The sequence below is a fragment of the Oncorhynchus masou genome, chromosome 31 (assembly GCF_036934945.1).
Source record: "Oncorhynchus masou masou isolate Uvic2021 chromosome 31, UVic_Omas_1.1, whole genome shotgun sequence".
Taxonomy (NCBI): Eukaryota; Metazoa; Chordata; class Actinopteri; order Salmoniformes; family Salmonidae; genus Oncorhynchus; species Oncorhynchus masou.
The window spans coordinates 30,701,072-30,725,426 of NC_088242.1; the positions used below are offsets into that span (position 1 = coordinate 30,701,072).

A 24,355-nucleotide genomic window follows, 5' to 3' on the forward strand; every position below is an offset into this window, starting at 1 on the left:
AATGTTGCAATTCCTGAACATTGTTGAAATTCCAGCCATTCCTGAACCTGAGACCAAATACAAACTACATATGGACAGTACCAAAAATGAATTATCTACTGATTCTGTCTCTTCGCAGCACAATATATATACAAGTATTTGATACACTGCCGATTTTGCAGTTTTTCCTACTTACAAAGCATGTAGAGGTCTGTAATTTTTATCATAGGTACACTTCAACTGTGAAAGACGGAACATAAAACAAAAATCCAGAAAATCACATTGTATGATTTTTAAGTAATTTGCATTATATTGCATGATATAAGTATTTGATCACCTATCAACCAGTAAGAATTCCAGCTATCACAGACCTGTTAGTTTTTCTGAAGCCCTCCTGTTCTCCACTCATTACCTGTATTAACTGCAACTGTTTGAACTCGTTACCTGTATAAAAGACACCTGTCCACACACTCAACCAAACAGACTCCAACCTCTCCACAATGGCCAAGACCAGAAAGCTGTGTAAGGACATCAGGGTTAACATTTTAGACCTGCACAAGGCTGGGATGGGCTACAGGATAATAGGCAAGCAGCTTGGTGAGAAGGCAACAACTCTTGGTGCAATTATTAGAAAATGGAAGAACTTCAAGATGACGGTCAATCACCCTCGGTCTGGGGCTCCATGCAAGATCTCACCTCGTGGGGCATCAATGATCAAGAGGAAGGTGAGGGATCAGCCCAGAACTACACAGCAGGACCTGGTCAATGACCTGAAGAGAGCTGGGACCACAGTCTCAAAGAAAACCATTAGTAACACACTACACCGTCATGGATTAAAATCCTGCAGCTCACGCAAGGTCCCCCTGCTCAAGCCCGCGCATGTCCAGGCCCGTCTGAAGTTTGCCAATGACCATCTGGATGATCCAGAGGAGGAATGGGAGAAGGTCATGTGATCTGATGAGACAAAATATAGCTTTTTGGTCTAAACTCCACTCGCCGTGTTTAGAGGAAGAAGAAGGATGAGTACAACCCCAAGAACACCATCCCAACCATGAAGCATGGACGTGGAAACATCATTCTTTGGGGATGCTTTTCTGCAAAGGGGACAGAATGACTGCACCGTATTGAGGGGAGGATGGATGGGGCCATGTATCACGAGATCTTAGCCAACAACCTTCTTCCCTCAGTAAGAGCATTGAAGATAGGTCGTGGCTGGGTCTTCTAGCATGACATCGACCTGAAACACACAGCCAGGGTAACTAAGGAGTTGCTCCGTAAGAAGCATCTCAAGGTCCTGGAGTGGCCTAGCCAGTCTCCAGACCCGAACCCAATAGAAAATCTTTGGAGGGAGCTGAAAGTCTGTATTGCCCACCGACAGCCCCGAAACCTGAAGGATCTGGAGAAGGTCTGTATGGAGGAGTGGGCCAAAATCCCTGCTGCAGCGTGTGCAAACCTGGTCAAGAACTACAGGAAACCTATGATCTCTGTAATTGCAAACAAAGGTTTCTGTACCAAATATTAAGTTCTGCTTTTCTGATGTATCAAATACTTATGTCATGCAATAAAATGCAAATTAATTACTTAAAAATTATACAATGTGATTTTATGGATTTTTGTTTTAGATTCCGTCTCTCACTGTTGAAGTGTACCTACGATAAAAATTACAGACCTCTACATGCTTTGTAAGTCGGAAAACCTGCTAAATCGGCAGTGTATCAAATACTTGTTCTCCCCACTGTATATAACATTATATTGGTTACAAGAATATTGTATAATAGTTTAAATAAAAAAAACTCAATGTTTTGAATCCGGCGTCGTTTTTTTGTATCAGTAAACCATGGCATATAAAACCATGGCACATAAAACCATGTGCCATGGAACTGGAACATTGTAAATCTCTTCTCAACTATTTTGCAATTTGTATGTCACAGCTGTCAATTATTTGGTCCTTAAATGAAACTGGTATACTTGATTTTTTTCACAATTTTCTTCAACCAATTTTGGTCTTTAATGCAGAGCTGACAGATAACTTCCATACATTTCCCCCCTTCCACTTGCCTCTTCCATTTTTGCGGTAATGCTGCAATTAGTTGGTTGTCATTTTGGATGGCGCAGACATTTCTATTTATTTTTGTTAGCCTCATTGTGACACAACTCCACTAGTCCTATTTATCATATCATTTACAAAGATTACAATAAAAATAAGTATGTTTTAATATTTGTTGTAATATTTGTTCTGTCTTTTCTGGTGGATTAAACTGCAATTGCATCTAACTTTCTATGGCTTGTTTAAAAAAAAACACTATTTTGGAAATCATTACACTTTCAAAAAACCGAAAGTGTTTTTTTTTTTAAATTTTACCTTTATTTAACCAGGCAAGTCAGTTAAGAACAAATTCTTATTTTCAATGACGGCCTGGGAACAGTGGGTTAACTGCCTGTTCAGGGGCAGAACGACAGATTTGTACCTGTGAGAGGTTACAATCTGGATAAAGGGAAAAGGGCCATTCTTGAACACGGGTAAGCCATTCTTACTATTCTGCTAGAGAACCAGTTCAGATTTAAGTATAGCTTTGAATGATTGAAGCCTTTAGTGAGTCGATTGATTTAATATCTTATCAGTTCTGCCTTCCGAATTCTTATTTATTATATAAATAGGCCCGTTTAATTTTGTCTGGCTTGGTGTTCAGGGTGATTTTTCCACAAATAGACAGGTATTATCCTTTCCATGATAGCAAGATGTTACCTATACTGAACAAAAATATGAATGCAACAAGTTGAAAGATTTGATTGATTTACAGTTCATATAAGGAAATCAGTCAATTTAAATAAATTCATTAGGCCCTAATCTATGGATTTCACGACTTGGCAGGGGTGCAGCCATGGGTGGGCCTGGGAGGGCATAGGCCCACCCACTTGGCAGCCAGGCCCAGCCAATCAGAATTATTTATTTTTTATTTTTATTACAGACAGAAATACTCCTCAGCACCCCTCCACCCCATCTCAGAAGATCCTGCAGGTGAAGAAGCAGGATGTAGAGGTCCTGGGCGGGCGTGGTTACATCCATCTTCCATTGATAAGATAATCTCCTAACTTGCTTTGCCACACACAGAGGCTTTATAACTGTAGTGGCGCTTTGATGACTTGTGATTGGCCGACATCAACAAGAAGCTACATACGCCACTCAGCATATGCTATTTTCACTGAGCAGTGGAGAACATACTATAAACTTTTTATCCACAAGTCTCTGTCCATCGTCGTTGTCACCGACTGTGAATCCAAAATGTTCCCAAACTGGAGATTTAAAAGATAATGGAGGATCCTCCAAATCTGATTTATCGATCCCACCCCTTGCCATCTACTGTTCCCTGCTGATCCTCACAAAAGGGTCAAAAGGGGCATCTAAGATTCAAATTTTGATTGCAACATGTACATAGGCTGTAGAGGTTTTAATGGAATAGCCCAGTGTTTTTTCAGCTCAGATCTACTCATAAGGCAATGGCATACAATGCAGTGTAGGCTGCTTAGTGTTTATTTTTTTTATGATGTATTCATTCTGGTTCACAGTTCGAACCGAAGTCCCCGTACCGAACGGTTTGGTATGATGACGTGTACGGTTACAGCCCTAGTTACTTATGTCTTCTTGTGTTTGCTTAATGTTCTGAGAACATGACTTTACATAGAACCATGAAGAAACCTGCATAAAACGTTATGCTGAAGTACTGAAATTCCAACAAATGAACACTGTTACTTAATGTTCTCTGAACACATGTTCTCTCACTCACCAGGCTCTAGGTAAAATAAAGTTCTCAGAACTTTATGTGCTAGCTGGGCCTGCGCTGCTTTTAGCTGTTCTGTAGGGCCCTAACTACAGTCTAAACACTCAGGTGTCCACATTCAGCTTGGAACACACTTCTCAGTTAAAGATGAGCCCTCTTTGTCCCCAGCCCCAGCATCCTAGCCCGTCCTCCATATGCACTCCTCCTCACAATTCCAATTGTCAAGATGTCTTGGTGGCAAAGTGATGAAAAATAAATGAATGTCCCTCGTCGCAACATTGCAAATTACTTCCTTTTTTTGACCTGCTCTGGAGGCATGCAGCCTCTCTCTCTCTCTCGGAACATATTTGCATGGAGTCTTTCTTTCTCTCCGAACGTATTTTTTGGAGAAAGCACCTATGGGGTATTCTGCAGGATGTAACTGGAGAGTACTCTCTAATGTGTGAAGTAAAAGTAAAACAATATGGCTTTACGTCAATTCAACACCGTCACAACCTAGATAGTCAATTACAGTTGACAAAACATTGCCAGGTAGATATGGCCCATGCTGAAGGTGACTCAAACTCCATTTAGTGTCTATCTCCACAGCTTCACTATATCCTCCTCCATTGGGAGTCTGTTTCCACAGGTGATCCCACACAATTACAGTCCCCAATTGTCATTTCTAATGGCGGCTCAGGACACTGACGACCAAAGGAAACCCTTACTGGCAGTCTGAGTCCCTGAAAGGGTAACACGGTGTGTGCACAGGTGTGAATGGTCCCCTGGAAACCAGAAATTGGTTCCTTGCGATACTGAAGGACACCCTCACTTCCCATCTCTTCAGCGGCTATAACAATGAGACAGGACTCGTCCGAGAGCCTTAGTTAGACAAGCTACTTCAAGATGGCTGGAGTTTGGCGTCATTACCAGGGAGGGCCAGACTGACAAGAACTGGAGTGGGTGAGAGGTTGAAGTGTTGATTGATTTCCGGATTACGTACCTCTCTGTCTGTTATAGTGGTGGGAGTGTGTGTGGGTGTGTACATGAAAAATGTAATTACATTTGGTGACTGCTCAAATCATAACTTCTACCACTACACATGTGGCTCACTCAAATATTTTGGCACATGGTTTGGTCACAGATCTTTTTGTGCAACTGTGAGTGAGATTGCCATTCCAGTTGATCTAATCTGTTGTGTTATGCATGATGTATATCTCTGTGGCCAGTGACTGTGTTTTGTGAAAAAAATCACGTTAACTGAGAACGGTTGATTAAGTTAGTAGTTCTCAATTCTCTCCTCGCGGACTTCCAGCCGTTCCAGAGCTACTGGTTCAACTTAACTAATACTACTAACTTAACTAATAAACACTAGTGTTGGGAAACTGACGCTTTCACCAAATAGTGCAGAAAACAGTTCATTATTCAAAGCTTCATTATCGGTTCACAATGCACATCATTCTTCCCTTTTTTGCTTTCAAGTTAAAACTATTCTTCAAAAATGGAATCTATTACATTATTTAGGATGCTTAAGACAGAAACTTATACTATACTAAATAAAACACATTTTTTGAACAACAGTGCTGCAGAAAGTGTGGTTTCACATAAAACAATTGTCAAAATAGTGTGCCTTCAACAGGATTGGATCTCATTCCCTCACGACCCAGAATGTTCTATAGTTCCCTACTCTATCTGCTAAGCTACCAGTCATAGCAAGTCATAGCAACATTTTTTTTGTTACAGTCTACTTGCAAATGTATACCTAAAATAGCTGCATTTATCTAGATACAATACTTTGCAAAAGGATCTTGTATTTGATTTTGATACATTGGTCTGTTTGGTATTTTGTATTTGTAACAAGATCTATCTTTTGCTCATAACTGAGGGATAATTACACTGTGAATCTGGAACTGATGCAACGTGACACCCTGCCAAGTCAATTAGCCCGCAGGTAAATCCACAGGAGCCTATTCACAACTCGAATGGATGTCCTCGGTTAAATCACACTGTAGTTTCTTTGAAAAATAACTATCTTTGCTGGATGATAGTCTCTATTTGTCTTTTCACACGTTCATATGAAGAAGACTTTACATACAAATTCAAGATTCTCACAATTGATACATTGAGGCCCATCGTGAGGTCAAAGTTGTGATGTCATACTCACCTTCATAAATATAGACACTATGACCAGTCCGTTGGGGCTCTTGGCTGCCTCTGTGTAGTTTGTATACAGCTCGTGGTTGTAGTGTATAAGTTGAACCTGGAGATGAAAAAAAAACAAGTCAGGATGTCAGGAAAATGTCAGGAAAACATCTCTCTCAAGTGGCCTCACACATATAGACTGTATTAATGGTCATCAGGTCTGGTCTTGAGGCGCTCCAGTGTCGAGGCTTCTGTTCAAGCCCAGCACTAACGTAGCTTTTTCCACACAATAAAGTTGTGCTGAGCAAAGACGAATGAGTTATGTCTTAAACAAAACGCACTTCACACCTACAAACTCTTCAGAGACCAGGGTTGGTTGGCTTCCACTGTTCGTATCTTCTGCTTTTGTCAGCCTCTTGAAGTCGTGTCGAGGAGGGTGTCAGTAAAGTTCTACCCACACCTTTATGGTTCTGCAGGTTCTTAATGATGTGTTTATGTGGGCTGTGTCTATGCACAGCTAGCTCGACTTGTGACCTGTACAATAACATCTATTCAAAGAGAAGCCCACACTGTCTTTCACCAAATGTCTCTGACACCCAAAGGAACTGCTGAGAAAGTTCTCACTCAATACTTGTTATTTCACATATGTTCTACTTCTCTTGAATCTTGCACTAAGTGGAAAAAATGCTGTGTGCTTGCGGATAAACAAAGTGTATTCAGAAGTTGATTCAACACCATACATTCTCCCTGACCTCTCCTCAGTCTTTCTTGAGTTAGAGGTATTGTTGCTGGACCTTGAGTCCGTTTTTGGTTGTTGTCTGAGTCTCCAGTCGTGTGGCATTTATAGCCTATAAAAAGTTTAGTGGTTGTTTCTTTCATCACATATATGTCTATGACTCAAGAAGAATTCAGTTTGAATGATAAGCTAAACAATAATGACAACAATAACCTTTTCTAATATAATAATTTCTCATATGTTTCAGCCCCCTTCCATCTTACTTCCATAAAGAGTAGGCTACTTATGGGGTAGTCCGATACATGTTTGAATACAGAATGGGATATGAGGACATCATATTATCTTTATTTGAATGTAATATTTATATTATGTCAACTACAAATGAATCAAGCCTGATCTGATTACAAATAACTAAGAAGTTGACATTTTTCCAGATCTTTCCCCCTCTCCCTCCCCTTTCCCCCTTCCCTGGCATGGTGGCAGGCAGCAATATAAATAAACAAATTGTCGGAGGATAGTAATTAAGCAGAACTCTAACGGGGAGCAGCAGAGCGACAGTTCAACTATAAAAATAATCAAGGTGATGGGAAGTGATTAGGAGCCATGCTGATTTGATGAGAGAGAGAGAGAAAGAGAGAGAGAGAGAGAGAGAGAGAGAGAGAGAGAGAGAGAGGCAGGCAGGCAGCCAGGCTCCCCAACTCCCCCAGCAGGAGATTGGTAGAAAGTTTAGTTTGCGAGAGGTGAAGGCCTGGGTGAGCTGTAGAGGAGTTACATCACAGACACTGCCAAGAGCAACACACAGACAGACTGAAGGCCTGGGAAAGTAGTAATGACAAAAGAGTGAAAGGGGAGAGAAACAGACAAAGGACGGAGTAAAAGAGTAAAATAATAACCATGACCTTACACACACAAACAGGCATGCATGACCACAAAGACATAGCAAATGGTGAAGTTCCTGCTATCAGCCATTAGTTCCCCACTCTAACCCCAGGTGTTCTGCCTGTTATCATGAGAGCCAGAGAGACTCTCTCAGGGCCGAGAGGAGAGAGGAAGAGAGAGTGGATGGAGAGAAAGAAAGAGAACAAGAGATAGAGACCAAGAGAGAGAGAGTGAGAAAGAAAGAAGAGTGAATATATGTGAAAGAGTGACAAGAGAAAACGATGGAGAAAGAGATGTCAGGGTTGCGTGCCCAGACAGTGTTGCTCTGGAGTGGGGCTCTGGAAGGCTCTTTATGGCGTGATGGCTGGACTAGGCCCGGGTTTGGGGAAATATGAAGACAGCAAGTCGATAGCGGAAGAGAGGTGGACAGTGCTAACAGAGAGAGTGAAAGGCGCTGGGATGGAACTGATTCTCCTCCCTCGTTGTAGTCTCATAAAGCTAACACACAGACGAGCTCAGTGTGGCACGGCACAGTACAGGGCAATCAGCCCCTGATCACTACCACAGAGCCGGTGAGGACAGGACAGCCGGGCTCTCTCTCTCTCTCTCTCTCTCTCTCTCTCTCTCTCTCTTTCTCTCTCTCTCTCTCTCTCTCCAGAGGTGTTCGAAAATAAACCAATAAACATTCTCCAGCTGAGAAGTAACTCTGAGATTCAAATGGAGGAAAAAGGAAAGTGACCATTCTCAACCTCTGGAACAGTTAGAATGCACATGCCGGAAAGGAGTGCGCTCGGTCTTACATTTAAAAACATTTTTAATTCACATTTTCCAGATTTAGTTTTTATCCACGTATACAAGTTTTGCCTTCTGTGTTACTCAAAATACTTAATGTGGTTTTAATGAGGAAATGTACTTGAGTTCTAGACCAGTGAGCTGCACTGCAGCAGCAAATGTGTTATTCTGTGATCAACGATAATTAGCAAAAGAAGAAAAAGTATTTAAAGAACAGCACTCAAATCAACACCAAAAGTGGATTTTTTTCCCTAAACGTTCTCATTATGTCCCCTAAATTGCGATCAAAATTGACTCAAAACTGAGTTTTGAGTGTTAAGAATGCCCAAAATTTAGCTTGCTCATTTTCTTAAAAATGTATACTTTTTCACTCAGATTACATGAAAATTGATCCACCCACATACAGCTTTAGCCTATCTGCTAGTTTTACACTGTCCATACTTAGTGTCAGGTTGATTCACATCACCTTACAGATTATAGGTCTCCAAACCATCACCTTGCATGTGAGGTGGAAACCAAAGGGTGAGGGCTTACAGCGAAACGCAATAAATCAGATTTGTCTTAGAATAATATATGGAATATTTTAGCATGTATTAAGTCCAAGGTGTTTAATTTTCAGATTGACTGTGAAGACGCTCTAGGTAGGGGAACAAAGCAGACCAGCACAGCACATTAGTAATGGGGGAACATTTGTATAAAATAAAATTGTATTTCTCACATGCGCCGAATAGAACATGTAGACCTTACTGTGAAATGCTTACTTACAAGTCCTTAACCAACAATGCAGCTCAAGAAATAGAGTTTAGAAAATATTTACTTAATAAACTAAAGTAAAACATTTAATAAAATCACAAGATATTTACTTAACAATAACAAGGCTATATACATATTGACTCGTACAGGTTAGTCGAGGTAATTTGTAAAGTGACTATGCATAGAAAATAAACAGCGAGTAGCAGCAGTGTAAAAACAAAGGGGGGACAGGGTCAATGTAAATTGTCCGGGTAGCCATTTGATGAATTGTTCAACAGTCTTATGGCTTGGCGGTAGAAGCTGAAGATGAGCCTTTTGGTCCTAGACTTGGCTTATATAATGGCACCGGAGTGGATGGCTGCCGTTTTACGGGCTCCTAAACAACAACTATATTGTTAGATTTTTTCGCATTGTTTGTAACTCGTTTTGTACATAATGTTGCTGCTACTGTCTCTTATGACTAAAATGAGCTTCTGGGCATCAGAACAGAGATTACTCACCTCGAACTGGACAAATATTTTTTCTTTAATAAGTCAGATGCAAAGGATAAACTGCTTTGTCGAGACAAGGCCCAAATCCCCGTCATCAACGTGAAGAAAAGACAGAGAAAAATGGGGAGGAGGGCGGGGTGCCTTGTAAGAATTCGCCGACGAGTAGATAAACCACCACTCTGTATTATTGGCCAACATGCAATCATTGGAAAATAAACTGGATGATCTACAATTAAGACAATCCAACCAACAGGACATTAAAAACTGTAACATCTTATGTTTCACCAAGACGTGGCTGAAAGACGACACGTATAATATAGAGCTGGCTGGCTTCTCAGTGCATCGGCAGGACAGAGCAGCTACATCTGGTAAGACGAGGGATGGGTGTGTGTGTCTATTTTTCAATAACTGCTGGTGCGCAATGTCTAATATTAAAGAAGTCTCAAGGTATTGCTCGCCTGAGGTAGAATACCTCATAATAAGCTGTGTACCACACTATCTACCAAGAGAATTCTCATCTATATTATTTGTAGCCGCCCATTTTCCATCACAAATCGATGCTGGCACTAAGACCACACTCATTGTATAAGGCCATAATCAAACAAGTTAAATACAGTTACATATCGCAATATTGTATTGATACTTTGACTCCAAGTAATGATAAAACATGTAATTAAAAAAAGGGTACTGATATCTTCTTTTTAAAAAGTGAGCCAACTGTCTTGTCTCTCTGCAGCAGACATATAATGCACAAACCTTACCGTGAAAAGCTAACTTACCACCCCTTAACCAACAATTCAGTTCAAGAAATAGAGTGAGAAAACACTTACTAAATATACTAAAGTAAAAAATAAAATGTAAAAATAACAGGGCTATATACAGGGGGTACCGGTACCAAGTCAACGTGCAGGGGTACAGGTTAGTCGAGGTAATTTGTACATGTAGGTAGAGGTAAAGTGACTATGCATATATAATAAACAGCGAGTAGCAGCAGTATGAAAACAAGGGGGGGAGGTGTCAATTGAAATAGTCTGGGTGAACATTTGATTAATTGTTCAGCAGTCTTATGGCTTGGGGCTAGAAGCTGTTGAGGAGCCTTTTGGACCTAGACTTTTTGGACCTACCGGTTGCCGTGTGGTCCCAGAGAGAATCGTCTATTACTTTTTTGGGCCTTCCTTTGACACTGCCTAGTATTTAGGTCCTGGATGGCAGGAAGCTTGGCCCCAGTGATGCACTAGGACGTACGCACTACCCTCTCTAGCACCTTACGGTCAGATGTCGAGCAGTTGCCATACCAGGCGGTGATGCAACCGGTCAGGATACTCTCAATGATGCAGCTGTAGACCTTTTGAGGATCTGGGGAACCATGCCAAATCTTTTCATTCTCCTGAGGGGGAAAAGGTGTTGTCATGCCCTCTTCACGACTGTCTTGGTGTGTTTGGACCATGATAGTTTGTTGGTGATGTGGACACTCTTGACCAACTCCACTACAGCCACGTCAATGTGAATGGGGCCATGTTCGGCCCTCCTTTTCCTGTAGTCCACGATCAGCTCTTTGTCTTGCTCACGTTGAGGGAGAGGTTGTTGTCCTGGCACCACACTGCCAGGTCTCTGACCACCTCCCTATAGGCTGTCTCATCGTTGTTGGTGATCAGGCCTACCACCGTTGTGTCAGCAAACTTAATGATGGTTTAAGTTTGCTGACACTCCCTGTTCACCCACAGTCATGGGTGAACAGGGAGTTTCTTCCTACCCTTACCTTACCTGAGTACACGTCCTGGTAATACGCCTAGCCCCGTCGCCTTGTATGTGAATGTTGACCTGTTTAAAGGTTTTGCTCACATCGGCAATGGAGAACGTGATCACACAGTTGTCCCGAACAGCTTGTGCTATCATGCATGCTTCAGTGTTTCATAAAAGGCATTTAGCTCATCTGATAGGCTCGCGTCACAGGGAAGCTCGCAGCTGGGTTTCACTTTGTAGTCCTGCCACATCTGACGAGCGTCAGAGCGTCAGAGTTCTATATTGACGCTTTGCCTGTTTGATGGTTTGTCTACGGGCAAATTGAAGAGATTTCTTAGAAGCGTCCGCTTTCAAGGAGTGTCCCGCTCCTTGAAAAGCTCTAGCCTTTAGCTTGTGGCAGATGTTGCCGGTAATCCATGGCTTCTGGTTGGGATATGTACATACGATCACCGTGGGGACGACATTGTCGATGCACTTATTGATGAAGCCGGTGACTGAGGTGGTATACTCCTCAATGCCATTGGATGAATCCCGGAATATATTCCAGTCTGTGCTATGAAAACAGTCCTGTAGCGTAGCATCCGTGTCATCTGACCACTTCCGTATTGAGCGAGTCACTGGTACTGCCTGCTTTAGTTTTTGCTTGTAAGCCGGAATCAAGAGGATAGAATTATGTCAAATGGAGTGTGAGGGAGAGCTTTGTATGCGTCTCTGTGCGTGGAGTAAAGGTGATCTAGAGAATTTTCTCTCTGGTTGCACATGTTACATGCTGGTAGAAATGAGGTAAAACGGATTTAAATTTGCTTGCATTAAAGTCCTCGGCAACTAGGGGCACAGCTTCTGGATGAGCAATTTCTTTTTTGCTTATGGCCTTATACAGCTCTTTGAGTGCGGTCTTAGTGCTAGCATCGGGTTTTGGTGGTAAATAGACAGTTATGAAAAATATAGATGAAAACGCTCTTGGTAGATAGTGAGGTCTACAGTGAGGTCTACAGTTTATCATGAGGTACTAAGGCGAGCAATACCTTGAGACTTTCTTCATATTAGACATTGTGCAGCTGCTGTCATCCTACCAGATGTAGCTGTTCTGTCCTGTCGATGCACGGAAAACCCAGCCAAATGTATATTATCCGTGTCGTCATTCAGCCACGACTCGGTAAAAAATAAGATATTACATACTTTAATGTCCTGTTGGTAGGATAGTCTCAAACAGAGATCATCCAGTTTATTCTCCAGTGATTGCACATTGGCCAATACATATCATATTGGCACCTAAGTATCGTGATAATATCGTATTGTGAGGTCCCTTGCAATTCCCAGCTCTACAGCATATACTGTTCATAATATTAGCCTAGCCCATAGATGTAGGGGTGTTTTTTTACAGATAGTAGCTGAGAATGCTAGACCCATAAAAATCAACACCAGTCAAACGTACACCATTTTCTGCAAGCCGGAAACAAATGTGAGAAAGAAAGGTGGATGGGTTATATAATACAGATGTAAAACCATAACTTTGAAGTGTTAATGCCTTTAAATACATTGAAGCTCACCATGTATCCCCCTTTCCCACCTCTCTCCCACGGGCTGGTATTTCAGATGGATGTTTTGCTTTTCAAGCTTGATTATTTTCCCTCTTTGTTCTCATTTCAAGGACGCATGCACAGCCACTGCTCATTTGTAGGCGAAATAACATTTTCTCCATTTCTTTTTGAAGCCTGCTGCTGGAGCTTTAAGTCATGGCTTTGGTTCCAGAAGGGATGGGCGGGTGGGTAGTGGGGGTATGTTGTGGGTGGTGGTGTAACAGGTGTCTTTTTGGATGGCAATTATTTAAGCAAGCGAGGAACACATGTCAGAAAGAGCAAGATTTGGGAGTCTGTGTGCAACCTACCTTTCCTCTCCTCTCCTCCCTCCTCTTCTATCTCTCTCTCTCTGGCTTTGAGGTTTAATTTGGAGAATGTTACACATGTACACTTAACTCAATTCTACAGTATGTTAAGAATAGTTTCAATTGACAGGATAACACTGAAGCCAGTTACAGATAAACCACACACCATTTCCTTTCTTTACCACACTGACTATGTAGACCTACCTTTCCTCCCCTTAATGCATGTGTAGACACATCACTTCAGTAAGAGAACATAGCTTTTTCAGATCACAACACCCAGCTATCCAACGCTCCTCTCCAGATTTCTCCAGAGCCCTCTCTCTTGCCTGCACTCCAGAAATCTCAACACAACGCTGACCAAACAAAGAGCAGCCAGTAACTACTGCTCACTTTCTTTTCTTCTGTTCTGTAGCAACAGATGAAATCAAAACAACCCCGTTGGAGGTGTGATAACGCTGGCGCTGCGACGAGGCAACACCAACACGGTAAACAGTGAGCAGAGCGCGAGGCCAACCTCCCCCTACACGGGTCACATCCCTCCGAGCCCCAGCGTATGCTAAACACTTGTTTTTATTAGGATTTGAATATCGTCTCGCCAGCCTCCGTGGGAGAATAAATGATAATAATTAATTAGAATGAATTTGCCTGTCATACCTACAATTATTCTGTTAGCCCACAAATTGGTTATTGTTATTATGGCTGGTGTGCGTGACTCAGAACTTAGTAAAATGATCAAGTATACAGGAGCTGATTGGAAGCCTCTTCACAACACCCCGCTAATTAAGATAGCTTTTTTTCTGCTGGATCTCGTCTAAATCCTACCAAAAATGCTGGATGACAATAATTTCCAGATTTTTATAAAATAATATTTCAAATAATACAATAATTAATTACAATATGAGGGAAATAGTTTTCCTTCCAATTTTTTTAAAATTCAGTATGTTAAAAATAAGCTTTTCTGTGTTGGAATGGTGTGAGCCTATCCCAACATCAGAATGGTGTGTGCTTATACCGGTCATTAAACCTATTCACGCAAGTAGACTGCTGATTGGCCATCTCAGCCAATGAGCCAACATGACATCATGTTCTATGAGGAAATAGCAAACCTTTTTGAAACAGTCTGTTTGAGATAGAAGTTTGAGGTTGGGTGTTTTGTCTCTTTATGCTTTGGTCACCAATACAAGTATTGGACAAGTCAACAACATTATTTGGGTATGAGTTAACAGAATATGAACTTTTAAAAGTGAGATTTTCACTCGACAGTTACTTTAAGGGCATAGGCAGTTGGCCGAGCCAGGGCTTAAACCCTTGCCGCCAACGGGGCATATATGACCCATAGTCAGGAGCATTACCGCTAGACCAAACTCAGCACCTAGTCCCTTGCCCTTGTACCTCTCCTGAGAAGGCCTGTCCGTTGAGAAGGTGTTCAGAGCCCTGTCCGTCCTCGCTGCCGAAGTGCAGCCGGATCTCCTCCAGGCGATGGCTGTACGTCATTGGTCCACCAGAGATATTCACAAGGTGCTCCTTGTCCATTCGCAGTGAGACGTGGCGACCCGTGTTGTACATGGTCCCGCCCACCTGAGGACAGAAAGAAGGAAGAACGATCAGATTTAGTATTCAATTAATAAACCAAATTTTAACATCCCAGTGTAAAGGACACACGTTAGAAGTCAGTAGGGGAAGGTGTTTGATAATTTCACTGCTAACCTGATCACCCATGTTCTGAAGTAGTAGTATGCCCCCAAATACTTGAACCAACATACTATACTGCTGTCTCAGTGACATGCCTGTTCACATAACACAAAAACTCATTTGAATCTCTAGCATTCACAAGCACTTCTATGATTCACTACAGAGAAAATTGACCAGTGTTACCTGGTGTTAATTTTTCAGTGCAACATTTCTAGTTTTGATTCAGGTGTTAAATTAACTATGTACATTTTAAATTAACACTCATTGGTGTACAATATCCCCAGTGTTGGTGTTTATAACTAGTATAAAATTAAAACCACGTCCATCATTAACATATTTCCCAGCATGCTCTATTGCAGGTAGATTTTTTTGAATTGTTAGTTTCAATATCTTTGTTTTTGCATGTACATTGATTGATTAATTAATATTATGCTACTCAAATATAAATAATAGTTTTTCTAAACTAATCCAATCTTCTACTTTGACTTATTGCACCCATTACTGAAATGGTTGTTCCAGTTTAAATGGTTTAGGTAGTCTTATTTCTTAATTTTCCAACCCAGCAATCATTCTGAATGCAGGTGAAAATAATTTGTAAATGTTGAATAGCCCCACTGTGGCTAGATTCCAACTGGAATTATATAACTTTGCAAGCCATCTTTATGTGACTTGCAGGCCTGAAAACTATGAATTTCAGGCCACTGTATTAGGTTAAAACTAGGCCATCAAAATAAGGCATTATTAAAGACTTGTTGTATTGTGTTTAATCTAATTGGTAACATATTTCCTTACTTTTTCACTTGGTGAAGGACTAGTGATGTTACATTTGATACCGGAGCTCTGAGGCATGTGTCAAATTCGCTAAGCAGTTTAGTTTGAAGCAGTGTGCCGATACCTGTATCACTTTATCAGAAGCACGTGATCAATGACGTCCGAAGCTTCGTTTTGTCAAACAACCACCTGATTGGTTTGGTATTGGTTTTGGTAGAAGAAAAAAGGATACGCTGCGAACTTGATACGGCGTGTCGACCTCATCTATAATAATTTGGCTGTTCTGAATTATTTTGACCAGCAGGAACCTCTAGTGTACAATGTGTTGATCAAAGCCTTGAGTAATGAACCTATTTTTGACACAATTGGCTGGAAATGCTTAAGGAAGCTTTGTTTCCTCCATCACCACATAGGACTGAAAATGGATGAATGCACCAACAACCATCTCTCTGTCACTAACAAAAACAGTCATAGGTGGTAACTCTACAATTCACTCAAAAGATAAGGCACTCAGGGATATATGCAAATAAGGCTTTACACTAAGCAGTGTGTTCATTTAACACTGAAAAGTGTGGACCCATATAGACACTGGACCAGCTTTAAATGTAACACTGCCAGTGTTGATTTAACACTGGTGAATTTGCTGTGTGTGTAACAGTCTCAAGGCTTAACGTGCTACAGCGTCTAAGTACGAGAGACAGTGTTATCTGAAACAACAACCCTTCGAAATACAAAAGAGATGTGGAATTAGAGGGGAGGAGGAAGATAAGAACACAACACGAGGGGTACGGGTTCAAAGACTGAGGCCGTCGGAATCCCCTCGGAATCGATTGGATCAGAGGCTTTAAGGGGAAATGCAGCCGTACAACAGCAGTGAATAACGATCTTTATCAGTGGATGTGTTTATTTATTTATACCCAGTAGTTTCAATGTGAACAGTTGGTATTGCAGGCACGATTCTACGAGAGCTCTTATCTCGCTCTTTCTTTTTTTCTATCCCCTCTCTCCACTGCTCTCTCTCTCCCTCTCACTCCCTCTATTCCCTTTCTCTCCCTTCCCTTTTACCACTAGCCTTCAAAAAGACCCCCTCCCCCCAAATTCGCTGAGAAAGAACTCTGCTCACACATCGTAAATATTTCATAGAACCTTTGAAAAATCTATGATTTGAAAGGGGATAGAGAGCGCCCGGGAGAGAGAATGTGAGAGAGTGTTGGATCAAGTGCCAACGGCAAGAAAGGTAGAGCAGAGAAAGTGAAGCAGCACTTTTTTTTTAGCTCTGCTGATCTGGCCGGTTACCTCAGCGGCGTCGGAATTACCCCTGAAAAGGCCGGAATACCTCAACCCCCCTCAAGACAACTCACCTACTCAGCCCACCATTATGCATGAGAACAAGGCTGAGGTGAATGTGTCATTATGTGGCTTTCTCAATTCATATAGAATCACTGTGGCTGTGTAATGAGCGACGTGGGGGGATAATAGGATGAAGTTATGTAGCAATTCAAAGAACCAAGATTATACACCTCAAAGATAATTATGTGATTTACGACATTGTACGGCGGGAGGGGATTGAATACTGAATAGCCTGAAGGCTTTTCTCCCCACATCGTATCCAATGTTACACTTCTATGCAGTACGGTGCATACACACACATGGTCCGGAATAACAAGTCTTTCCATCCAATATCTGTTCCTGTGGTTGAGTGCACATCCCAGGATAAATGGCTAAAGGCAACAGGGTAAAAAGCGAGGCTAGTGGAGTGTGTATTGAGCTGGGCAAGGAGAGAGAAGTGATGGTGTATGGCTCTCTGTCTCATAGTGATACGCTGATAGGAATAGAGAAACCCTCTAGACACTCAAATCAAATCATATTGTACCTTACAGTGAAATGCCTATTTACGAGCCCCTAACAAACAACGCAGTTAATTTAAAAAAAAAATACGAACAAGAAATAAAAGTAACAAGTAATTAAAGAGCAGCAGTGAAATAACAATAGCGAGACTATATACAGGGGGGTACCGCTACAGAGTCAATGTGCGGGGGCAACGGATAGTCGAGGTTATATGTACATGTAGGTAGAGTTATTAAAGTGACTATGCATAGATGACAACAACAGAGAGTAGCAGCGGTATAAAAAAGAGGAGGGGGATGGGGGGTCAAATAGTCTGGGTAGCCATTTGATTAGATGTTCAGGAGTCTTATGGCTTGGGGGTAGAAGCTGTTTATAAGCCTCTTGGACCTAGACTTGGCACTCCGGTAGTGAGAACAGAAGCAGAGAGAACAGTCTATGACGAGGGTAGCTGGAGTCTTTGATAATTTTTAGGGCCTTCCTCTGACACCACTTGGTATAGAGGTCCTGGATGGCAGGAAGTTTGGCCCCGGTGATGTACTGGGCCGTACGCACTACCCTCTGTAGTGCCTTGCGGTCGGAGGCAGAGCAGTTGCCATACCAGGCAGTCATGCAACCATGCTCTCGATGGTGCAGCTGTAGAACCTTTTTAGGATCTGAGGACCCATGTCAAATATTTTCAGTCTCCTGAGGGGGAATAGGTTTTGTCGTGCCCTCTTCACGACTGTCTTGGTGTGCTTGGACCATGTTAGTTTGTTGGTGATGTGGACACCAAGGAACTTGAAGCTCTCACCAGGCTCCACTACAGCCCAGTTGATGAGAAAGGGGCATGCTTGGTACTCTTTCTCCTGTAGTCCACAATCATCTCCTTTGTCTTGATCACGTTGAGGGAGAGGTTGTTGTCCTGGCACCACACAGCCAGGTCTCTGACCTCTGTCCTCCTCCCTATAGGCTGTCTCGTCACTGTTGCTTTGAAACAGTGTTGCATGATCAGTCATCAGTGTTGCATGATTTGGCAAGGACCCTGATCCTAGATCTGTGCGTAATGGACACTAATAGCCAAAGTGCAGTGATATGGAATTACATTTCAGCTATAGATAGCCAAACAAACAATTCTATCATTAAAAGACAGAGGATATTATATCACTTGAAATACATTCATGTGACAGCAACATTGTGGATTGTTGCTAACTTCCACAGCTATCCAACATCCATACAGCAATGTGTTGTGTGAATCATATAACATGGCCCAGGTATCGTCATCAGAGTCCACTGAGTTATTTCACTCCACATCTCAAGCCATAATTTGTATTCATGAATTCAAAATTATATGAGTAAATGCTTTGCTGCACTTTAATTTCTTAACTTGACAGTTTTATGTGTGACGTCCCCGTGTTGCTTTGACAGATCTAATCGCCACGGGTACCAGCTTTGAAGAGGGAACATTTTCGTTTTTTATTTCATTTTGTGTGGAGGTTCGTATGTGTGTGTGTTGATACGTGGACTCGCACAAAAACACAAACACGTTGATAGTAAACCACGGACTATTAGACTCATCAAAAGTATGTTTTGTCACTTCAGACAAGTTCTTCTCACGAGGCACAAGAAAGAGAGCGACAATCTAAGCTGAGAACACCAACACAGTGTGTCATTCGAACCAAAGCATCCCATCCTCCATATCAAACCACAATCACACTAACATCTCTAGTAAACAACATCTCTATTGTGGTTTCCTGACAGCTGACATTTCTGTTCTCTCTTAGACAAGGAAGTTGGTTTCAATACCACAGGAGTATACTAGCCAACAGGAGAGAACAACAATCAGCAGTGTGCGTTAGGGGAGGGGAGTGTTTGTACCCACTTGCTTGTGTGCATTTGATATGCGATCACAAAGCTCTATTCTATAGTACCACTCCCCCACCTGCGGCTGGAGGGTGGGAGAAGGAGGGTGGGAGAAGAGTAGAAAGGGGAGGAAGATCATCCTCACAGAAGAGAGGGGAGGAAGGATGGAGAGAGAGAGAGAGAGAGAGAGAGATAGATAGATAGATAGATAGATAGATAGAGAGAGAGAGAGAGAGAGAGAGAGAGAGAGAGAGAGAGAGAGAGAGAGAGAGAGAGAGAGAGAGAGAGAGAGAGAGAGAGAGAGAGAGAGAGAGAAAAACGGGAATGGGAGTCTTTGACTGAGCATTTTTAAAAGGATCCTCTCGAAAAGTGTAAATGGAAAAGTTCATTCAAGAGGTCAAACTATTATTTTCCTCAAGCTTCATCTCTCCTTCTCTAACTCAACATCACAGGATTTGTTAAATCAGAATCTCTAACATGTTTTTAATCTGTTCATTGATGTTTTCTACCGAAGATATTCTAAAGCCAATTAAGCTGTAATGATGACCGCAACAAGGAAATATTGTATTCAAGGTAATCATCCCGACAAGGTAAACATGTTATAAAGGAGTTTGCTCTGTGTGTGTCTAGGGGGCCTGATACTGTATTACCAGCTCAGATACAATATCAATAATATAAAATGACAACATCACAGTAATGAGAAAAACAGAACAGTCATGTCTGCTAAACACACAGGTCAATATGGTGATATTGATACAAGATGATCCTAAATGCTCTTTATTATGATTACCGTATGTTGTATCATTAAGAACATAACGGCACACAGCTAATGTTGCTGGTGTATGTATGAATTGGACCATAAACCATAACTCCAGAAGCCATAGATTACAGGCAACATCCCTACTGAGCTAAAGGCTAGCGTTGCCGCTTTCAAGGAGCAGGACACTAATCCGGACGCTTATAAGAAATCCCGCTATGCCCTCTGACGAACCATCAAACAGGCAACGCATCAATATAGGACTAAGATCGAATCCTCCTACACCGGCGCTGGTGCTTGTCGGATGTGGCATGGCTTGCAACCTATCACGGATTATAAAGTCAAACCCAGCCGAGAGCTGCTCATGGCACCACACGGCCAGGTCTCTGACCTCCTCCCTCTCATTGTTTTTGGTGATCAGGCCTACCACTGTTGTGTTATCGGCAAACTTAATGATGGTGTTGGAGTCATGCCTGGCCATGCAGTCATGAGTGAAAAAGGCAGTACATGAGGGGACTGAACACGCACCCCTGAGGGGGTGCTGCTACTGCTGACTTGGCCCTCATATGTCGCTCAAGTAGCCTGTGTGCCAGACTCATGATGAAGTCTCTCATGCTCACAGTGTTGTTTATGCATTGCTTGAACAACACGTGTGCGTCAGTGGCGGTAGGTGCAGTTTAAGATGAGGGAGGATAAAACATGTTTTTTTATGAATATTTCTACTACAGCATATCAGATGACTGTCATTCATATTCCATTCACCCAGCTCAATGTAACATCGATAGGTTTAGGCTACTACATGATACTAACATTTTCCCTGTACCCATTACAAGGTTGATACAACCTACCCTATGAACAAAAGTTTACAAAGTAGGTGCACAGGTTGAGATATTTTTATTTGTATTTTAGCCTTGCACACACTTGCCTGCATCTAGCTGATCTAGGGTGTGATCATTAGTCTAACAGTTGCAAATGAGAGTTTCTATCGGACAAATTCATGTTTATCCCCATTCAGTTCCATTTGCTTCCGTTTAAGAAATGTTTTTCAACAGAAATGGCCATATGAATACACCCCTGATCACACGCAAACACAATTCACTTTCTTTACCAGACATACACAAACTAGTTGTATATATAATTCCTTCTCGCATCTATCTATGCGCTCTCCTTTCACCTTTTCCCTTGGAAAAAACCTTTCCAAGCAAAACCTTCATATCATGACCGCTAACCGCTACACATAGCGTACATTGTTGTCATGTCATAGCTAACATAGCTACTAGAACTTCTCTCTCTTTGAGTCAACTACTCACCACATTTTATTCACTGCAGTGCTAGCGAGCTGTAGCTTATGTGTTATGCTGCAAGTGCTCTGATATGTTGGAGGAATTGTCATAATTACTGTGTAAGTCTTTGGAAGGTGATGAGAACCATGAGCCTCCTAGGTTTTGTATTGAAATCAATGTACCCAGAGGAGGACAGAAGCTAGCTGTCCTCTGCTACACCATGGTTCTACACTACATAGTGCTGTTGAGGCTACTGTAGATCTTCATTGCAAAACAGTGTGTTTTAATCAAATATTTGGTGACAGTCTATTTACAAATGCTAACTTTTTTTATGTTTCACTATTTTTATGAAATTCACTGAGGATGGTCTTTCCTTTCCTCCTCTGAGGAGCCTCCAATGGTGTGCGTTGATAGCAGCCAAGTCAAGGATGTTGTAGAACCAGTAGCGGTGCTTGGTTAAAATCATTGGGGAAGTCAAGCCAGAAAAAAAGCCATATTACCGCCTCTGGTGTGATAATTGCATTGTTCGCTCTATAACCTGTTAGTGCATATGCCTTGCAACCCTGATATATAGGTCTAAGGCCGAGACAATAGGAAGACACAGTGACAGAATAAATTCAACCAAACCTTTGTTTCATCACAAAACCGGAAAGCAGCAAACAGTTACATGACCTACAACATGGTCAAGCAAGTTTGTTTTCAACATTTTCAGATTACTAAACAACCATTGATGTACAACCATGGAGAGTTACCGCAAGTCGAAAAGAAAACAGGCGCTGCCTCAACGATTCAAGCACCATTTTCAATTCAACATTTCAACATCATCAAATCACCTACGCTTAGTTTAATACAGTGACAACTAAAAGATACCAAAAATGATTTAGTCCAATCAACATAAACAAAATATGATGTGGCTGTCCATGGTACTGATTTGTGTGTGTGTGTGCTTGCAAGTAGAAAAACATGCTGTTCTACCCCACTTGTAGAGAAATTCCAATGACACACTTTTAGTTTTTGTTGTACTAGGCTACCTGGCTAAAATGCTTGCTCGCTAGCCTAACTTCCTTCATGGGTAATGATGTTCCAGGCCAGCTAGTTAACATTAGCCTAGTACATCAAACTACATATTGAATTTCATCCTCCCAGGCCAGGGACACAATGTATGAATTTATGGTTGGATCAGAATTGCCGTTATAATCATTGGCCAGTACGGGAAATTAAGTAAACGTTCTGCTTTTGATGCCATGTGATTGGTGTGAAGCCAAATCCAAACTGGCTTCCCTTAACCATTTGTTTTGGTGCGCCAGGACCATTCACAGTTGAGATCACTCAGTTTAGCTCAACGCTGATTGGCTATTATATTATTTGAAATGCTCGCTGGCTTCCCTTGGCATCCATAAGTACCCGCCACTGTGTATAACATAGCAACAGGCCAGCGCTGAGTTCCTCCTTTCTCCTAGTACAGCAGTGCCATCTGATCCGAAACATGATCCAACACTCTGTTACCTGCTGCCTGATATGGATCCTGCCCCAGATATGGAAAGCCATTCAGAATGAATCATCAGAGATGTCATGATCCATTTCATTTTTCGGGATCGAACCAGGGTCTGTAGTGACGCCTCTAGCACTGCATGCCTTAGACCGCTGCGCCACTCGGGAGCCCCAGTGTTATACTGTATGTGCGGAGTAGGCTGGGGATACCCATAAAAAAATGACATGCCCTCCTTATATTGGTTGTAACCCCAGTTCTGTTTGTGATATTAAGATTATATCAATGATAATGTATTTTTTATAGACCTATTATGAAAAATTCAAGGACGAGGGGGACATGACTATAAAAATGTCAGAGTAGTTACACATTTAAAGTTGTTTTGATTCATTATGATGCTCTCTGCCTTGTTGGTGTTCATATACACAATCACAAATAAATCCATTCATATTTATTTTAGGAAGGCCTTAAAAACATGATATCAGGCAATTTATTTCAACAGAACCAAATCTAAGGTTTTGAGTGATTGTCACCAGTAGCCTACTCACATGAGGAATGCATGGAGCCAAGGTAATTCTAGGGAAAAGTTCTATTTTGAAACAGAGACCATTCATGCAATCTGTACAGTTGTTAGCCAAAAGTAGGTTAATTAGAAACCTTTGAATCTACTATTTCTGATAACGTATAGTAATGAAAAAGAATGGCCTGCATGAACCTCTCTACGATGATATGGAAGAAGTGCTATTCGGTAAGCACTGTTCCCTACTTTGTCAATTTACGCTGTGCTGGCGAGCAGGTGGCTGTTGCCAACATACTGACTCAACTCTAGCCACTTTAATAATGGAAAAATGTATGTAATAAATGTATCACTAGCCACTTTCAACAATGCCACTTTATATAATGTTTACATACCCTACATTACTCATTTCATATGTATATACTGTACTCTATACCATCTACAGCATCTTGCCTATGCCGTTCAGCCATCACTCATTCATGTATTGTTTTGTACATATTCTTATTCATTCCTTTACACTTGTGTGTGTATAAGGTAGTTGGTGTGAAATTGTTAGGTTAGATTACTTGTTAGATATTACTGCATGGTCAGAACTAGAAGCACAAGCATTTCGCTACACTCACATTAACATCTGCTAACCATGTGTATGTGACAAATAAAATTTGATTTGGTCATCAGTCTCTTCATTCTCTATTTGACAATTTATAATATTGTCACCCATCAGACTATTGTCGATTTAATCACGTCTTTAGGCCACATTTATTTTTCTGACTGATTACAATTTACATTTGGTGTCCTGAGGTATTCTTATGACCTATTTTAACATAATAAATGCATTAATTCAGCAATTTATTATTCATTATGGAATATTTATTATGTAATATTTATACAATTAAAATATCAATGGTCAGAATGACCGGCCATTCTAGTAGTTATGGAATTCTGGCATTCTGAGGTTTAATGATATTAAATCCTACATTTACATCACATTTACATTTTAG

The 24,355-nt window shown here is 41.4% G+C and overlaps 1 protein-coding gene across 4 annotated transcripts in view; it reads right to left on the reverse strand.

The window, feature by feature from the left end:
* The window catches only part of LOC135525157 (carbonic anhydrase-related protein 10), a 323,072-nt gene that overhangs the window by 9,804 nt on the left and 288,913 nt on the right, over positions 1 to 24,355 (reverse strand). For all 4 annotated transcript variants that reach the window (XM_064952900.1, XM_064952899.1, XM_064952898.1 and 1 more), the window contains 2 exons: positions 14,551 to 14,736; positions 5,902 to 5,997 (listed from right to left, as the gene is read on the reverse strand). In XM_064952900.1, coding sequence (XP_064808972.1) covers positions 5,902 to 5,997; positions 14,551 to 14,736 — 282 coding nt within the window. The remainder of the gene's footprint in view (positions 1 to 5,901; positions 5,998 to 14,550; positions 14,737 to 24,355) is intronic.